The 14,837-nt window shown below is 40.5% G+C and overlaps 1 protein-coding gene across 1 annotated transcript in view; it reads left to right on the top strand.

Annotated features, from left to right (window-relative positions):
• The window catches only part of LOC145986859 (UNC93-like protein), a 45,787-nt gene extending 39,770 nt beyond the window's left edge, over positions 1-6,017 (top strand). Inside the window, exon 6 of the mRNA XM_083121331.1 lies at positions 5,794-6,017. Within this exon, the coding sequence (XP_082977457.1) occupies positions 5,794-6,017 (224 nt within the window). The remainder of the gene's footprint in view (positions 1-5,793) is intronic.
• The last annotated feature ends 8,820 nt before the right edge of the window (positions 6,018-14,837 follow it).

The raw sequence follows: 14,837 nt of genomic DNA, 5'->3' as shown, positions 1-14,837 counted from the left end.
TTATTTTTGGCATTGTTGTAGTTTTTCTTTTGATCTGAAGTTTGTATATTTTTCTTTTAATTTAACTATATTGGGAATTGTGAATACGTTGATTAAGGTTTAAACGGAGAACCTTCTCTCGTGTTAATTTTTTGAAATGTTTATTGGAAATTGGAGAAGTAAATAAATTCTGTAATCGTTAATGGGTATTTCCTTCAGAGTAAATTTGGTTTATAAGTAAAATTAACGGGCTTCCTTTTGGTTTGGTTAGGTGTCCCGCCGTCACCGGTCAGTGAGGCGGAGGCTTTATCAATCCATGAGACGTCAGTTTTGTTTATGCTGATTTCGCTCGCGACTCGCATGCGTATCCTCACTGGTCAGTGGGATGCGGGTGCGATCACGATGGAAGTTTAACCGTAAGGAAGGTTACCTTCTGTAGAGTTAAGGTTCTTGGTTAAGTAAGCATAGATTATTTCTTTTTATTATTATTATTCAAAAGCAGACCCTTACCCGAACTTTGGGATGCGGACTCTCATGACCCGCAGGAACTGAGAATTAGTCGAGGCATTTAAACTAAAGAGAAATTGTAGGCAACTTCGCCCGGTCTTGGTCTTTCGAGGGGACCGAGCCGGTGCGTCGCGTGCCTGACGATGGCCGGTCGGCCTTGATCGTTACATTGTGCACACATAAAACGTATTTATGATCCATGATATGTGTGATATCTGCAAATAAGTGCGGAAGGGTGTACTGTTACAATTGACCCCACTAATGGGGACAATTGTAACACTCATATGGGTCAATTGTTACACTCATAATAAATTAAAGGAATTGGTGAGTATAGTGGGTTATCATACATAAAATACAACATACATACATACATACATTCATAAATGGTTCTCAGGTTATGAACAGACTAACTTGCCACATGCATTTCCAGTCCCAATGCACCCTTCAGGTCCACCATTAACAAAACGCTCGCGAAAGTTTTTACGGGGGAATATAAACATTGGTGGCACATAGTTCCCCACCGCACTAACTGCCACGCAAACTGTTACCAAAGTCCCTCGTTCTGCAGATGTTATGGAGCCCACTTGCTTCGTTCCTTTTGAAGCAATGATTTTGGTCGGAGTTTGCACTGTATGGACTCTCGTCTCGTCTACGTTGTAGACATTCTGTGGCTCGAAGTTATGCTCGTCTAGGACTTTTGACAGATTATCAAACAATTTGTTTATTTGTTCGATTGAAGTTCATTGCTCTGGAAAGAATTGTTGCTTCCGGTCGGCGAAGGGACAGGGACGGATTCCTCTTCAAAAATGCACTCAGCCAGTCAACACCAACCACCTCATTGTCACTCAAGTTCTTCGGAAAATTTAAACTGTAGCGAACGGCGCACTGATAGGCAAGTCGGCTCAGATCCTTGTTGGAGAGTCCATAATATAAATCAGCAGCTCTCTTGACATAATCTGTCAATATTTCCTCTTCGTGTGATTGGAAGACACGGTTATGAGAATTGTATCCAGTTTTTGGATTCTTGTTTTCGCGTTTCTTATTACAAAACCTGTAGAGAGAGACACGACAAAGTCCGAAATCCTTAGCGGCACTCCTCACTGATTGGTCATTGTCCATAACAGCAGAAGCAGCAGCTTCCATCACTTCTTGGGGTGTCCCTCGGTCCGTTCGTCTTTCACGATTACGCGTCATACTGAAACAAACAAATACATAATATGTAATGAAATTGTTGAAGGGAACTACAAAGGAAAACAATTTAGCACACAACGTGAGTGTATATTTGGGCAATTGTAACATGTTACAATCGTTCCCGCTCGGTGTGTTACAATTGACCAATTGACCCAGCAACGCCATATTGAAAGAAAAGCGAAACTATTTTTAAACAAAAAAGAACTTCTACTTACTTTTACGTGAGCTGAAACAGGATACAAATGCAAGTGTGCTGATATGCTGGAATGCTAACAATCACTTTCATGAAGCTCAAAACAATGAAAAATGTGAAAAGTTTGTTTTTTTACGTTTGTGACACAAAAACACGTTTTCGCTCCTACACAGCCTATATTGTAACTGACTCTAACGGTCCTTCGTGGCTTTGTTTACTTTTCCTCTCCGGCTACTTCAGCCATCTACCGGCATTAAAACAAACCCACAATCCCGACTGTTACAATTGACCCGTGTTACATTTGACCGCGGTCTCCCCTACGTACTGTAATATGCTTATCCTAATGTGTAACACCCTACACTTTTTTCTGAATAGCGGACACTACTTAATAACGTACATTTACTTTCCCCCCAGGCCTGTCCGTTATTGAGAAGTTTTACTGTACATATTGCAGTATCAGCTTACATAGTTGTTTCCTGAGCCACTGTTGTCACAATCTAAGAGCACAGCTTCCCTTTCCGTAATCAAAATTTCCACTTTTCTTCCGATTTATCACTTCATCTTCCAAATTTCAAATCTGAGACCACACAATTTCAACATAAATTATTAATAATTAATTATATATAATCATTATAATAATTATTATTAGTAGTAGAGTACGAGGTGTGATCAGAAAGAGGTTACAAAACCAGAACTGAAATGGTTATGTGGGGATGAAAGTGATTATTTGACACTACTGCGCCTTTTATGTAAGGGCACTATATTAGAATCGTTGATTCATTGAATTAGGTTAATTTACGACGCTTTTTAGGTTCTTTTTGCTAATTTGCGAAGATGAGGATGAGTGATGATATGATGAAATTGATGAATGGACGCTTACAAACATCCATTCCAAGGCCGGGATTCGAACCCCGGACCCCTGGCGCCACTCCGCCACTGTGCCGGATCTACAAATCTTGCCCCCCCCCCCGCAAAATATTACCAAAGCCTCCCCTCTACCTACCTACTTTCACACACCACGCTTTCTCTATTCTCGCATATATTCATTCATAATATATACCATGCGTTTTCCTTAATTGATTGTCGGTTTGAAAAAGGAAATATTGAATTAGTAAACGTACAATCACAAGAAAGACACTTAAACGGGGTGATAGTCCCACATTATTGATTCTGTCCATTTCAGAGCAGAATCTTGCGTAATTTCACCTGTCGTGTGCGAAGTTTCTGTGTGCAAAGTTATGCAATATGTTGAATATATATTTTGGGCCCCTTATAGGAGGGGGGGACCAACTAGAACTGGAGGGGCCTGAGCCTCCCTGGCCCCCCGGTTAAGGCGCCCGTGGTGATGTGATATATAATATATGACACCGTTTTCTCACACTTGGAAAATTTTACATTTGTTACAATCATGCAGTCATAATGATTTCCTGATTAAAGATAGGTTGAAGAAACCTTCACCACTGCACTTCTCCTGAAATTCTAGCCTGATTTGCTGTAGTCTGATTGCCATGCGGGAGACCAGGCGTGGGTGATCTGAGGTCGGCATTTTTCCGGCTATGTTCCCACATAAAGCGGCTCCAGGACCCACCCAACCTCAAATCAAATTGTACCAGGTGGGGGGGTAAAGGCGGCCGGAGCGGGATGCTGATCACATCAGTTCCAAGATGCAAGATGTCAGGCATCGAAAATATGTAGGGCTCTACTCCCACTACCCTAAATGTGCCTTCATTGCACGGTGCTATATGCACAGAGAACTTTGACTTTATCTTTGCCTGTATATATTGTATTCGTCTCTGTACACCTGAGTAACTATGTTTATTTTTTACATACGCGAATCTTCTACTATGACAATGGTGGAGGCCCCCCTAAAGGCTTAATTGTCTCCCCCCCCGCACTGCGGGGTTTTGCGGCTTGTAGTGACTGCCCATGCCTATTCCGGAATTCGAATTCGGGACCTCTGAAGTCGTAGGAAGCTGTGATAACCACTCCGTCACGATCTGTATTGGAATCGTCTACGATACGACTATGCTGTGGGGACTGGAATCGCCTGACAACATGTCCTATTGACAAAACTTTTCGATGTTTCTTTTAAGTTCACTTTATCGAGGCTAGTCTTCTAGTTTAAAGTGTGATCTGAAGCTCGGAGTACGTATCGTTGCAGACTTGTTCACGTGATTTCCGCACTCGTCGTTCATTTGATGTTTAACGCAGTGGCGACTCGTGAAATTTTTGGGGTGTAGGAAGTTATGGTAAACAGACCGAGGAAAGTTTTCGAAAATGCGTTCAATTACACAGTGACATGTATCGCCTGTACCTTAGATTAGCCATTGGATTTGTAATGTTAGATGCAGGCCCTCCCTGCCTGTCATGTCTGGATTAAGAACAGCTTTGCCAAAAGTTGAAGAAAATTTCATGACTAGTAACGGCGTCCATTTGTTTTATTTGTGACCTCCAACTTTCTACCGATTTCCTTTTATGAAATGTTCCCCCCTTGTTAAATTGGGGAGGATAATGAAAATATAAAAGCAAGAGGATGGATCAGGGCCTGAAGAAGCTTGTCCCTTGGATGGCATACTTCCTTTTGCTTGAAACAAGTCCGCTAGAGAAGTACAAACAAGATCTGGAGATTTTTTCTTAAAAAAAAAAATCCTCAAAATATCTTAATTATAATTCAATGTATCTGTTTCCCAGGGACGCCCGTTTTTTGAGATGATGCTGGATTTTACCATTATGCCAAACACAGAGTGCTAGGTACCAACGAAGTTCAAATTTTGCTGGTTTAGAACCATTATGTTAGAGTTGGCATCACTGTTGAGGAACCCACGGGAAATTCCTCGCGGACCGTATAACTGGGCAACTCCCCGCGTACCCCCACCCTCCCTTGCACTGCCCCTCACCGATCTGCCTGTAGGACAACGCGAAAGGTTCCTCAGCGGCAGGCAAAGACGGTCGTCTTTGGGCAACAGATCTGGAACGAGCGGAAAGAGCACATTGACTCTTGACAGTCGAGTAACGAAACTTGATTGCGCTCAAAATCTTATAACGCTCATTAAACTCTTAGAAAGTAGAAAGCTGGAAATACGTATACCTAGATAAATGAAACTGTAGGAAGTTCCTCACTTCCTACATGGAGGAATAGCCACTAGTTTAACGTAAGCATCACACATCTGATCAACTCCGGCCCGTATCCGAAGTTACGCTTCACGTTTTTGTGTGCAATGACGTGTTAGCGATAAAGTGAATGCATCGCTTGAATGTGAAGTCACTTGAAGCGACGGAACGGTAGTGCTGCAATATGAAAATACTAAACAACCTCTAGGTAAGAATGTGTACTGATGTTTAATTTTATATGGAAAAGAAGATGCGGTAGCCACTGAGCCGTCAAACGATTGAACTGGAATTTGAAGTTACGAATCTATGGGCCACAGATTAAAAATATATGGACCGCGGCTTAAGAAACATAGAGTGATTTACTAAACTTCATCAAATCACATTGCAGGGTGTATTATTTGTATTAAATTTTGTATTAATATTGTAACATATTGAAACAAAAAATCTTATTGCTCCTTTTAAACATAGGGCATTAGTTTTTATTCCGCGTTGTGTATAATAAGTAGCTACCCGTCAGTATATTGAATTTATCTGAAGCCATAGCTGTGCATGGGTTTATTGCTTATAAAGGAGAAAGCATCTTACGTACATCATGAAATGTGCATTTGTGTACTCGATTTCGTGTGTTCAGTTTCTGACATTGTTCCCTATCTGCATATCGCAACACTTGCTTATGGATATGGATTTCATTTCAATGGTTACATTCACCTCTTACAGCCGTTTCGTCAGCATGAGGACAACAAGCGATTGGCCTAACCTCTACATTCCTATAAACCTTGCATCTAATGGCATGTTTTCTTCTCCCTCTCTAGCGTTTTGTGGAATCATGTTCCCTGGGGAAGAAGAAGCAGCCTACGGGAATTTCCGCCTATGGGAGAGTCTGGGCTACATCGTTACCTACGCCTACAGCACGTCCCTCTGCACTGACGTCAAGATCTACATCCTGCTGGTGATTCTGATCATCAGTGTAGCTGGGTACTTGGCAGTTGAATACTTTCACAGTAAACGTTTAAAGAGAATGAAGAATAAAAAGTGATAAACTATTTAATTAATGTTCTAACCTTACGAAGAAATACAATTTTTCCTTTTCCTCGCCAAGATTCGTATCCTCAATGACCAGATGTCAAGATGTATGTAATGTGCAGGTCCGTTTACAACCTTGCACTTTTAACCTTTCTCATGTGTTCTTTTCACCGCGTTTGTAAGGCCCGCCTTAGCCGAAAGCATTTCCTTTAACATTTTTGCTAGCATAAATTCTATGTAAATGCTTCCAAAAAAACTTATAGCAGATAGTACTTTACACACAAGCATTTCATGTAGCTTTTCGACGAGCCTTTGCGATTACAATGTACGAGTATAACATATACAGCATGAAAGGCACGTCGAGTTACATCTTCTATGCTGAGTGCGCGGCGTTTACAATTGAAAAAAAACTAAAATATTATTCCATACGTGTACAGTAAACGTTGTAAAGTATGTATTTAAACAGCGCCATTGTTTTGTACCTAATAACGTTTTATACGAAACGTTATTCTTTTCGGTTGAATAGGAATAACGTTTCCTTTAAAACAATATTAGATACAAATCAATAGCGCTCCTTAAATACATACTTTATAACGTATACAGGACATGTATGGAAGAATATTTTAGATGTTTCAATTGTGAAAACCGTTCACTCACCATAGATGGTGTAACTCGATGAGCCTTTTGTGCTGTATATATTTTATTTACATTGTAATTGCAAAAGCTAATGAAATGTTACATGGAACGCTTTCGTGTAAAGTACTATTTGCTATAAGATTTTTGGAAGCATTTACATAGCATTTCTTCTAGCAAAAATGTTAAAGTAAATGCTTTCGTCTAACTCTAAGGTAAGGATTTTAGATATGCACTTAAGGTTGCAAAATGGCCATGTTGCTGCGGACGGACCCAAAAATTTTAATTCATCATCATCATATGTTAATTCTTTATCGAATTCTTTCTTTTTACTCAGTTTTAGTATCTTGTTGTTCGTGCTTACCCCTTCGTTGGTCGTGCGAGGAAAGTCACTTCGATGTTCGCGCACAGTGTTACGGAGCGAGTTCTCAAAATAAAATAGTCTAAAACGCAAAATCCTCAATTATTGCGATTAGATGTGTTACGTTGATTGTCGCGCAGATCTGTCTAACACTGAAAACAAAACCGTGGTGTAAAAGAAGAACGCCAGAAAGAGAGAGCAAGAAGGAAAGAAAGATGGAAAGAAAGAAAGATAGAAAGAGGTGAAGAGAGAGAGAGAGAGAGATTTCCTTCTTTTTCTTTCTTTTTTCCTTCTTTCATTCTAGAGAGAGAGAGAGAGAGAGAAAGAAGGAAAGAAAGAAGGAAAGAAAGAAAAATAGAAAGAGGTGAAGAGAGAGAGAGAGAGAGCGAGAGATTTCCTTCTTTTTTCTTTCTCCCTTTTCTCTTCTTTCTTTCCTTCTTTCATTCTTTCATTCTAGAAAGATATATATATATATTAGGGATGGGACCGATTAATCGGTACTCTATCGGTATCGGCCGATATAGGCATATCGGTGTATCGGTTTATCGGTAAAATTACCGATTATTTTACCGATCCGATATATCGATAAATATCTTATAATTTAGTGCAAAATTCTGCCATTTTGTTGTAATTTTTATGGATAATTTCCATGCTCTTCTTTCTAAAAAGTAAATGTCTAAATATTTAGCTTCTCTTGCACTGCAGTCACCTCAAAACACACAGTTATTAAGGAGATCAATGAACATTTCAGGTTCTTCAAGGACCATTTCTAATTTTATATCGGATCGGTAGAATATCGGTTATCGGTATCGGTAAATTTTATATCGGTACTTTATCGGTATCGGCCAAAATGTCATATCGGCCCATCCCTAATATATATATATATATATATATATATATATAGAGAGAGAGAGAGAGATAGAGAGAGAGAGAAAGAGAGAGAGAGAGAGAGGGAGAAATGAAAGAAAGAGAAAAGCGAGTTTCTTTCTCTCTTTTGTTCTTTCTTTCTTTCTCTCCCTTTCTCTCTCTACTTTCTTTCTTTCCTGAAAGAAAGAGAGAAGAAAGAAGACAAATCAATCATTGTAAAAATGACGAGGGTAAAACCACTTGGGGGTGGGGGGTTACTGTTTACTGAAAATCCAGTTTGCCGTTCAGTGCCCGACCACGACTCCATTATAGAATTTCAATTCTTATAGTTTTATAGAATCTCAATTTTTGCCTTCGCAGCAGCGTGTACTGCTTCGCTCTGCCCACTCGATTCCCTCCCCTTCTCTGCCGCTATGCGCGGCATTTCCCCACGGATTCCGGGGACAGAGTATATATCCTTCGCCAAATCTGAACAGTTCAATTGTATTCGATTCGGGCGGTGACGTCATGAAGCTGTCGAAGTTTTTTTGCAGACACAGAAAGGAAAAATCATTCTGCAGGAATCAGACTATTCAAAATCACCGGAGAACTTATTACCACAGACGAGAGAAAATTACATTACATGTAAACTTCAGTACTGTATGCTATTATTACTTTTAACGATTCCAAGGAGAGGCTCAGAACATTCAGATCAACTCTCGTAATAAAAACAGGAAAATTATGCACGTACTTACTGACTGCTTATCCTAGCTTCCGCACAAAACAGTATCCTGTGGAAACGAAGCCAATGTGTGATGATATATAATCTGCTGCTTCAACTCAAGGTCGAATGGTCAAGGATCCTGCTTCGAGCGTTTTTAGCTGCCTCTTGACACATGATGCTTCTTGTTTCCACTTTCAAGTGATTCCCAGCCACAAAACAGGTGGCAGTTCGCGGAACTATGAAAAGTTTTTACTGCAGTGCCACTGGGCAACTTACACCAAAATCTATTTAGTTGATTGATGCACTTTGCGTTGCGGAAGGGGCTGTCATTTACACAAATGTGTGTGTGTATGCAGACGGGATGGTCCTGCAAGTAGCACGTCGACTGCAAGGCGGGAGACAGGTGGAAATTCTTCTAGCAATGCGCCCCGTGGCGGAGTGGTTAAACTGACCACAACTCGAACTGGCGGTTGACCATGATGGCTATTTCTGGAGCTTTCTTGTACCCCAATCATTTTCGGGGGCGTGTGGTTCGATGGGTGTCAACAAACCAGTGGCGCAACCACAGGTGGGACAGGGGGCATTGCCCCCCCAACCTTGGACTGAAATGAGTTCTAGGGGGAACAAGGGGGGGCAAACATTGACAGAGAAGCGTAACTGCAGGGGGCAATTACCGCCCACAACTTCAAATGTTATACAAACAAAAGTACTTTTCGTAAAATATTCTTGCTTCCTTCGCTCGCAACGCCTTCTTTTCTTAGTCTTATCAAGTTCAGAACCGTTGCTAGGGGGCGGCGGGAGTCGACACTGTGCACCGAATGATCTAAATGAAAATAAGTTGTAAAATTTATTAATTGATTTACGCACAGAAAGGCTAATCGGGACCGAACCTACAGTTTAAAGTGGGATCCGAATCACTGTGCCATGTGCCACCACCGGGTATCGAATCTGGGACCCCCTTGATCACAAGGCGACGATGTTACCACTACACCATCGGGGAGGCACAAAAGTTGTAAAGGAGATAATGCATTGGCGTCCCGTGAAATTATTTGCGCCCTATTAAACCAATATTGATTACAGCCTGTAAAAGAAGGTGGATCCAAAACATTTTTCCTCGGTTCGCTCGCAATATATCATTGTTCTCTTTATGCATTGTAAATTTCCAGACAGATAAATAAGACTTTTCTTAATTGATTTTGTTTTGAGGAAAGGGAACGTGCACATTTGAGAGACAATTTATGTAATTTTTGCTGTTGGTTTATTGTGAGCTGGATCAATTGGATGTGTAATGTATTTAAATAATATATGTTGTATTAAAGAAACTTTCAATACGTACACAATTTAGTGTCCACGTCGCTCCATGTTGCATATATGTGAAACATATATCGTGCATGAAAGTTATACATGTCAATGTAAAAAAGAATTATATTTGGAATGCGGTTATCAAGCATTTTCTGTCTTTCAAAATAGTTTGTGTTTTGGTTTTCCAATATTAATGTGAAATTGAATGTGTTGAAAAAATAATTCAAATCGTTTGTTCGAACTCAAATGCTTTAGCACCAAATTCTATCCCCTTTTTGCATAATTTATTGGGGTAATACCGTCTTTGATACAGACTACTAGTACCACTATTACCGCTACTACTACTACTACTACTACTACTACTACTACTAATATACTAATAATATTAAAATAATAACATTATTATTATTAACATTATTATTTTTAGCATTATTATTATTAAAATTATTATTATTATTATTATTATTAGTATCATTATTGGTACGTTTATCCTGGTACTTGCCCCCCCCAGACAAAAATTCGTGTTTTTGCCTCTGCAACACACTCAGTTTGGAAGTAAACGCTGAAGAGATCACATCGCTCTTCCGAACAACGTTGCCAAGCGTACTTCTGTTTCTGCCAGTTGTCTTAATATGACTGTGTGTCCGGCTGCATTCCGACCTGTGGGTGGTCCTTCCGGAAACTTCATCGTTCAGGACCGCGTGTGCAGTTGTAGTCTCGGACACTTCTGCGTTGTAGCGATTCCATTGAAGGTAAATTAGGCCATTACAAGCCAGAAGTGTCCATGACTGTACTATCAACCCCCGCTAATTTCTGGTGCTGGCAATAACGTTGCCGGAGAAGACTCTTTCTTCCCCTTACCATGGCCGCCGTTAGGGGACGCGATGCCCTGTGCGAACTATATCCGCGAGGCCCCTGTATTATGAAAATTGAAAATATCGACATCATCCGTTTTTCGTAAAATTCTACTCTAAAGCAAGCATGGTTATTATACTGCAGGAGACCTTAGAAAGAGCGTTTCGCGGGCTAACATCAGACGTCGCTCGCACACTATTGTCGATACTCTCGTGTCGTCTGCTCCTCAGCCGAACAAACAGGCCGAGGTAGCAAGAGGCAGAGGTTATTCACCCTTCCAAAAGGGTGCAGCGAGCTAGCTGTGGCAACCGGGCTCGCTCATTCGCGGACCTGATTGGTTCTCGCAGACACACCCCCATATTGTCGTCTGCTGCAAGCCCGCGAAGCGATCTTTCTAAGGCCTCATGGAGTATAGTATTATGTAATTATTATCTATTGTTATATCTACGCGCGTGTTCGTCGTATCCCCTTTTACCACCAACGAAATCTAAAATTTAACACCCTGTAGAGGAAGGTGTCATTAAGGTAAACAACTTTTCTTAATAACTTTTGCTGATTGAGACCTAGTTTCTGCGCTCTAAGCCCTAGAATAAATATCCTTTGTGTTTGCAGCCATGTGCTGCAAATTTATTATTTAAAACCGACAGTCACTTACCTGTGTCTAGAAGCATAATCAGAACTAATCTATCATCCGGTGCAGAAGATGAAATACACTCTTCCTTGCAATTTGTTCCTACATTGCCACCTAGCTCACAGTAGAGTTAAATTTAAGATCATCACTGCCACTGGCACTCACGGCTGTGACTAACCACCAACAACAACGCTAACACTAAACCCCAGGATTTTGCCATTATTTCCGTTTATCCATTGTGGCGGAATTTGAATCAAGCAAACGGTATTTTTTCGAAGTCACCCTTCTGACTTTTTAAAAACGCACCCCCCCCTTCTTTCCTTTTTTATAGCCTTTTGGAATCCTGATTAAAATTTATCTCGTTCCCAAGACATTTCATTTCCCACATTCGCGATTCTAAACACCCGCACGCACTACTGTCTCAAACAAGAATGACAATGAAGGTAGAGAATGATTTCATTGACTTGAAACTTGTTGGGACTTAGGCATAGTTGTAGAATCTGGTAAAATCTGCAAACGCCCCTTCTCTGAGAGGGTTCGTCAGGAAATAAAAATAAAATATCTCCAGATCTTTATTTCTATTCATCTGGGGGGAACATGCGACCCAAGGCCCGTTGACCTGCTCACCGCCTGCCTTGAGAGGTCTGTTTATAAAGCCCCTTTTTGGAAATGGATAGAGCTGTAAAGTTTGACGTCAGAGGGATGAAAGGTCGCCGCAGAAAACATAGAACGTGCCTGCTTAGAAAGTGAAACAGGGCCAGGGGGTCAGACCCCTCTGAAATTGGGTAAAACTGCTTTATAAAATTTGTTTACAGTGAAAAAGTAAACAGCAGATATTATTTTGCTTAAGACTTCACAAAAGTTAAATTCACATAATAAAAAGTACAAATATCACATTTTCCATCTGATTTACGACCCGAAGACAAAGTAGCGCGAAGTAATTACAATATTCGCTCGACTTCAGCTACGAGTGGGAACAAGGGGTGTGTGCAAGATATTAGAAAAAAAATATTAATTTGAATGATATTTGTACATTTTCTGTGTCCTCTATTAACTTCATACCCCCTCCCACCCCCACACACATATAGTACTGTGAAACTTTTTAAAATGGACTTGCTTTACAAAGCTACCACTGATAACCCGTGACCCCTCCCCACCCCACCTTGGAGATGGCTACGGGCCTGAAGTGAAATATGCTTGTGTATTTTTATAATTATATTCGTTTGTTTCTTCTGAGAAATAAATCTGTCCGCAAGTATATGTTGAAACTACTATAGTGGAACCACTGTATAAAAAAAAAAACCTGCGCCGACCCGCGACTCCTGTGCACCGTACTCCCGCGAGGAGGGGAGGGGCAGGGTGGATCATGCTTCCTTATGGCCCGAGCTGAATTGATCGAGGGGAAGCTGCGCGAAGGATTTTAGCCGAAGATTCTTTTGTTTGTGGTCGCTCTATGAAATATAATTTAGAAAACCTGATATTTATTTTCCATGTTTCCTTCCCACAAGAAGTAGCGAAATCTTATTGAAAAGACAAATTTTAAGTAGGAAATTGTAAGTTTGCCCTTTATTCTTTTCACGAGAGGACTACGAACGCTGTTTAAAATCTGAAGTGCTTTGAATACCATCCTATAAGAGACTAAATAAAGATGAACGCCAATCCTGTGTTGCGAATTGCTCACCTCGAAGAGCCCAAATGAAAACACCATGAAAAAAGATCTTGCAAACTGAGTGCTGTCCAGTCACAAGTAAGAGGCAAATGATTTATTGTGCCAGCAATAGAGAACAGTCCTATGTTTATTCCAGCTTTTCATATTTTGCGTCACTTTTCTGTCTCTTTATTTAGACACATTGTAACGATGAGCACGAATGATGGTTAGATGTAATTAAAGAAGGAACACTCACAGAGAAACACACATGCCCAACTCTATATGAAATTTATGGATACTCACAATGAAATGAAATTAAACACTGAAGTCCAGACCAGGATTGTGAACCCGGAATTTTTGGTGGGGTTGGCCGCTCAACCACCTTGACCACTAAGATGAGCTCATGTCTTAAAATCACAATGACTGACTTTCTTACCAGAGAACTCAATAAGAATACCTTAGCTAAACTTTTCTTGCAAACTTTGTGGGGTGGAGAATTTTCATTAAAAAGAAAAAGGAAACTGAATGTTAAGCATACAAGTGAACTTGCGCCACAAGTAACGTAAACAGGTAGACAGTCGTGTATGATTTACAACCAATGTATTTACCAATTTATCGTGTAGATGATGGAATTGTCTCTTCCTCTACTCGACTATTACAAATAAAATAAAAAATTCTTGGATTCTGAAGAATAAATATTACGAAGATAGCAGATAGTTCTAAAAAAAACGAGAGCATTTTTTGAGAACTCGATATTTAATCATACTGGGATGATATTAATGACGCAAAAGCACTGAACGTACCCATAATTTCGAAGTTCTTCACATTAATGCTGCTACAAACAGCTCCAGCCCTCTGAGGGCCAGTGCGTGCCAACAGATTTTCTTTGAGTGACCCGTGATCTGCGCATCGAGTCCCATCGCCGCTGTTTTTGGAGACCGGAGACCACCACATCATCTTTTCAGGCAGCTCATCAATTGTCCTCACGATGCTGTGTCAAGCCGAAATTTTGGGAGTTCCGATCGGGACCGCTCGGTCTAAAATTAGAGTGCTAACCACTATGCTACACGGGAGCTATCTTCACAGTAATAGGTATGCTTAAATTAAATTATTTTTTTTTATCTAAATTAACTTCTTTTTCTAATTTCATTTACCAAAGTCTTCACCATCAGCCCAAAGAACATAAAAGTGCGTCTTCTTATCATTGTGGTGCCAATTTGCCTACTTATTTTAGGAATTTTTAGTGCCTACAAATCCGCACCCATACTTATTACTTTTTGAAACGAGAGCGTTACGTGCTTTGCACTACTTGATGTACCAAACACTCGAAGATAGTTTCATATTACCGGCAGAGAAATCTTGCTGCGGTTGTAAACACGGTGGCTTGAAAAGTGCCCAAGCGGTCCTTCAGGACCTTGATGCCGTCTCTTCTTTTCATGTTTTCTCAAATTGGCCAGATCGTAAATTCCAAACGCGGGGCGGCACAGCCTCAAATGTGTTGTCCCTCGGCTTGAAGAGTAGACAAATAACCATTTTATGGTGCCTGTCCTCTATCGAGCAATAATATATGACAGGAAATCGAGGAAAGTTGGATTCACAAATACGTCGCTGTTCCTTGTCGGCGAATTCTGATTGATGGCTTGACAAGAATGGACACTGTTGTCCGTTACGAGAAATTCAACTTTGTTATAGTGAATTTTTTCGTTTCACAGGAATTATGTTCTAATTCCTTCTCTTCCCTCTATTCGAATGCAATCTCGCTTGCAGGCACAATAAATTAATTAATTACTGATTTAGAAGCGCGAGGCCCCTCAAAGCGCGAGACCCTGTGCG

Source organism: Lepisma saccharinum, chromosome 4 (assembly GCF_977018435.1).
Source record: "Lepisma saccharinum chromosome 4, izLepSacc3.1, whole genome shotgun sequence".
Classification (NCBI taxonomy): Eukaryota; Metazoa; Arthropoda; class Insecta; order Zygentoma; family Lepismatidae; genus Lepisma; species Lepisma saccharinum.
The sequence above is the reverse complement of the archived record's forward strand: the minus strand, read 5'-3'. Positions and strand labels throughout refer to the sequence as shown.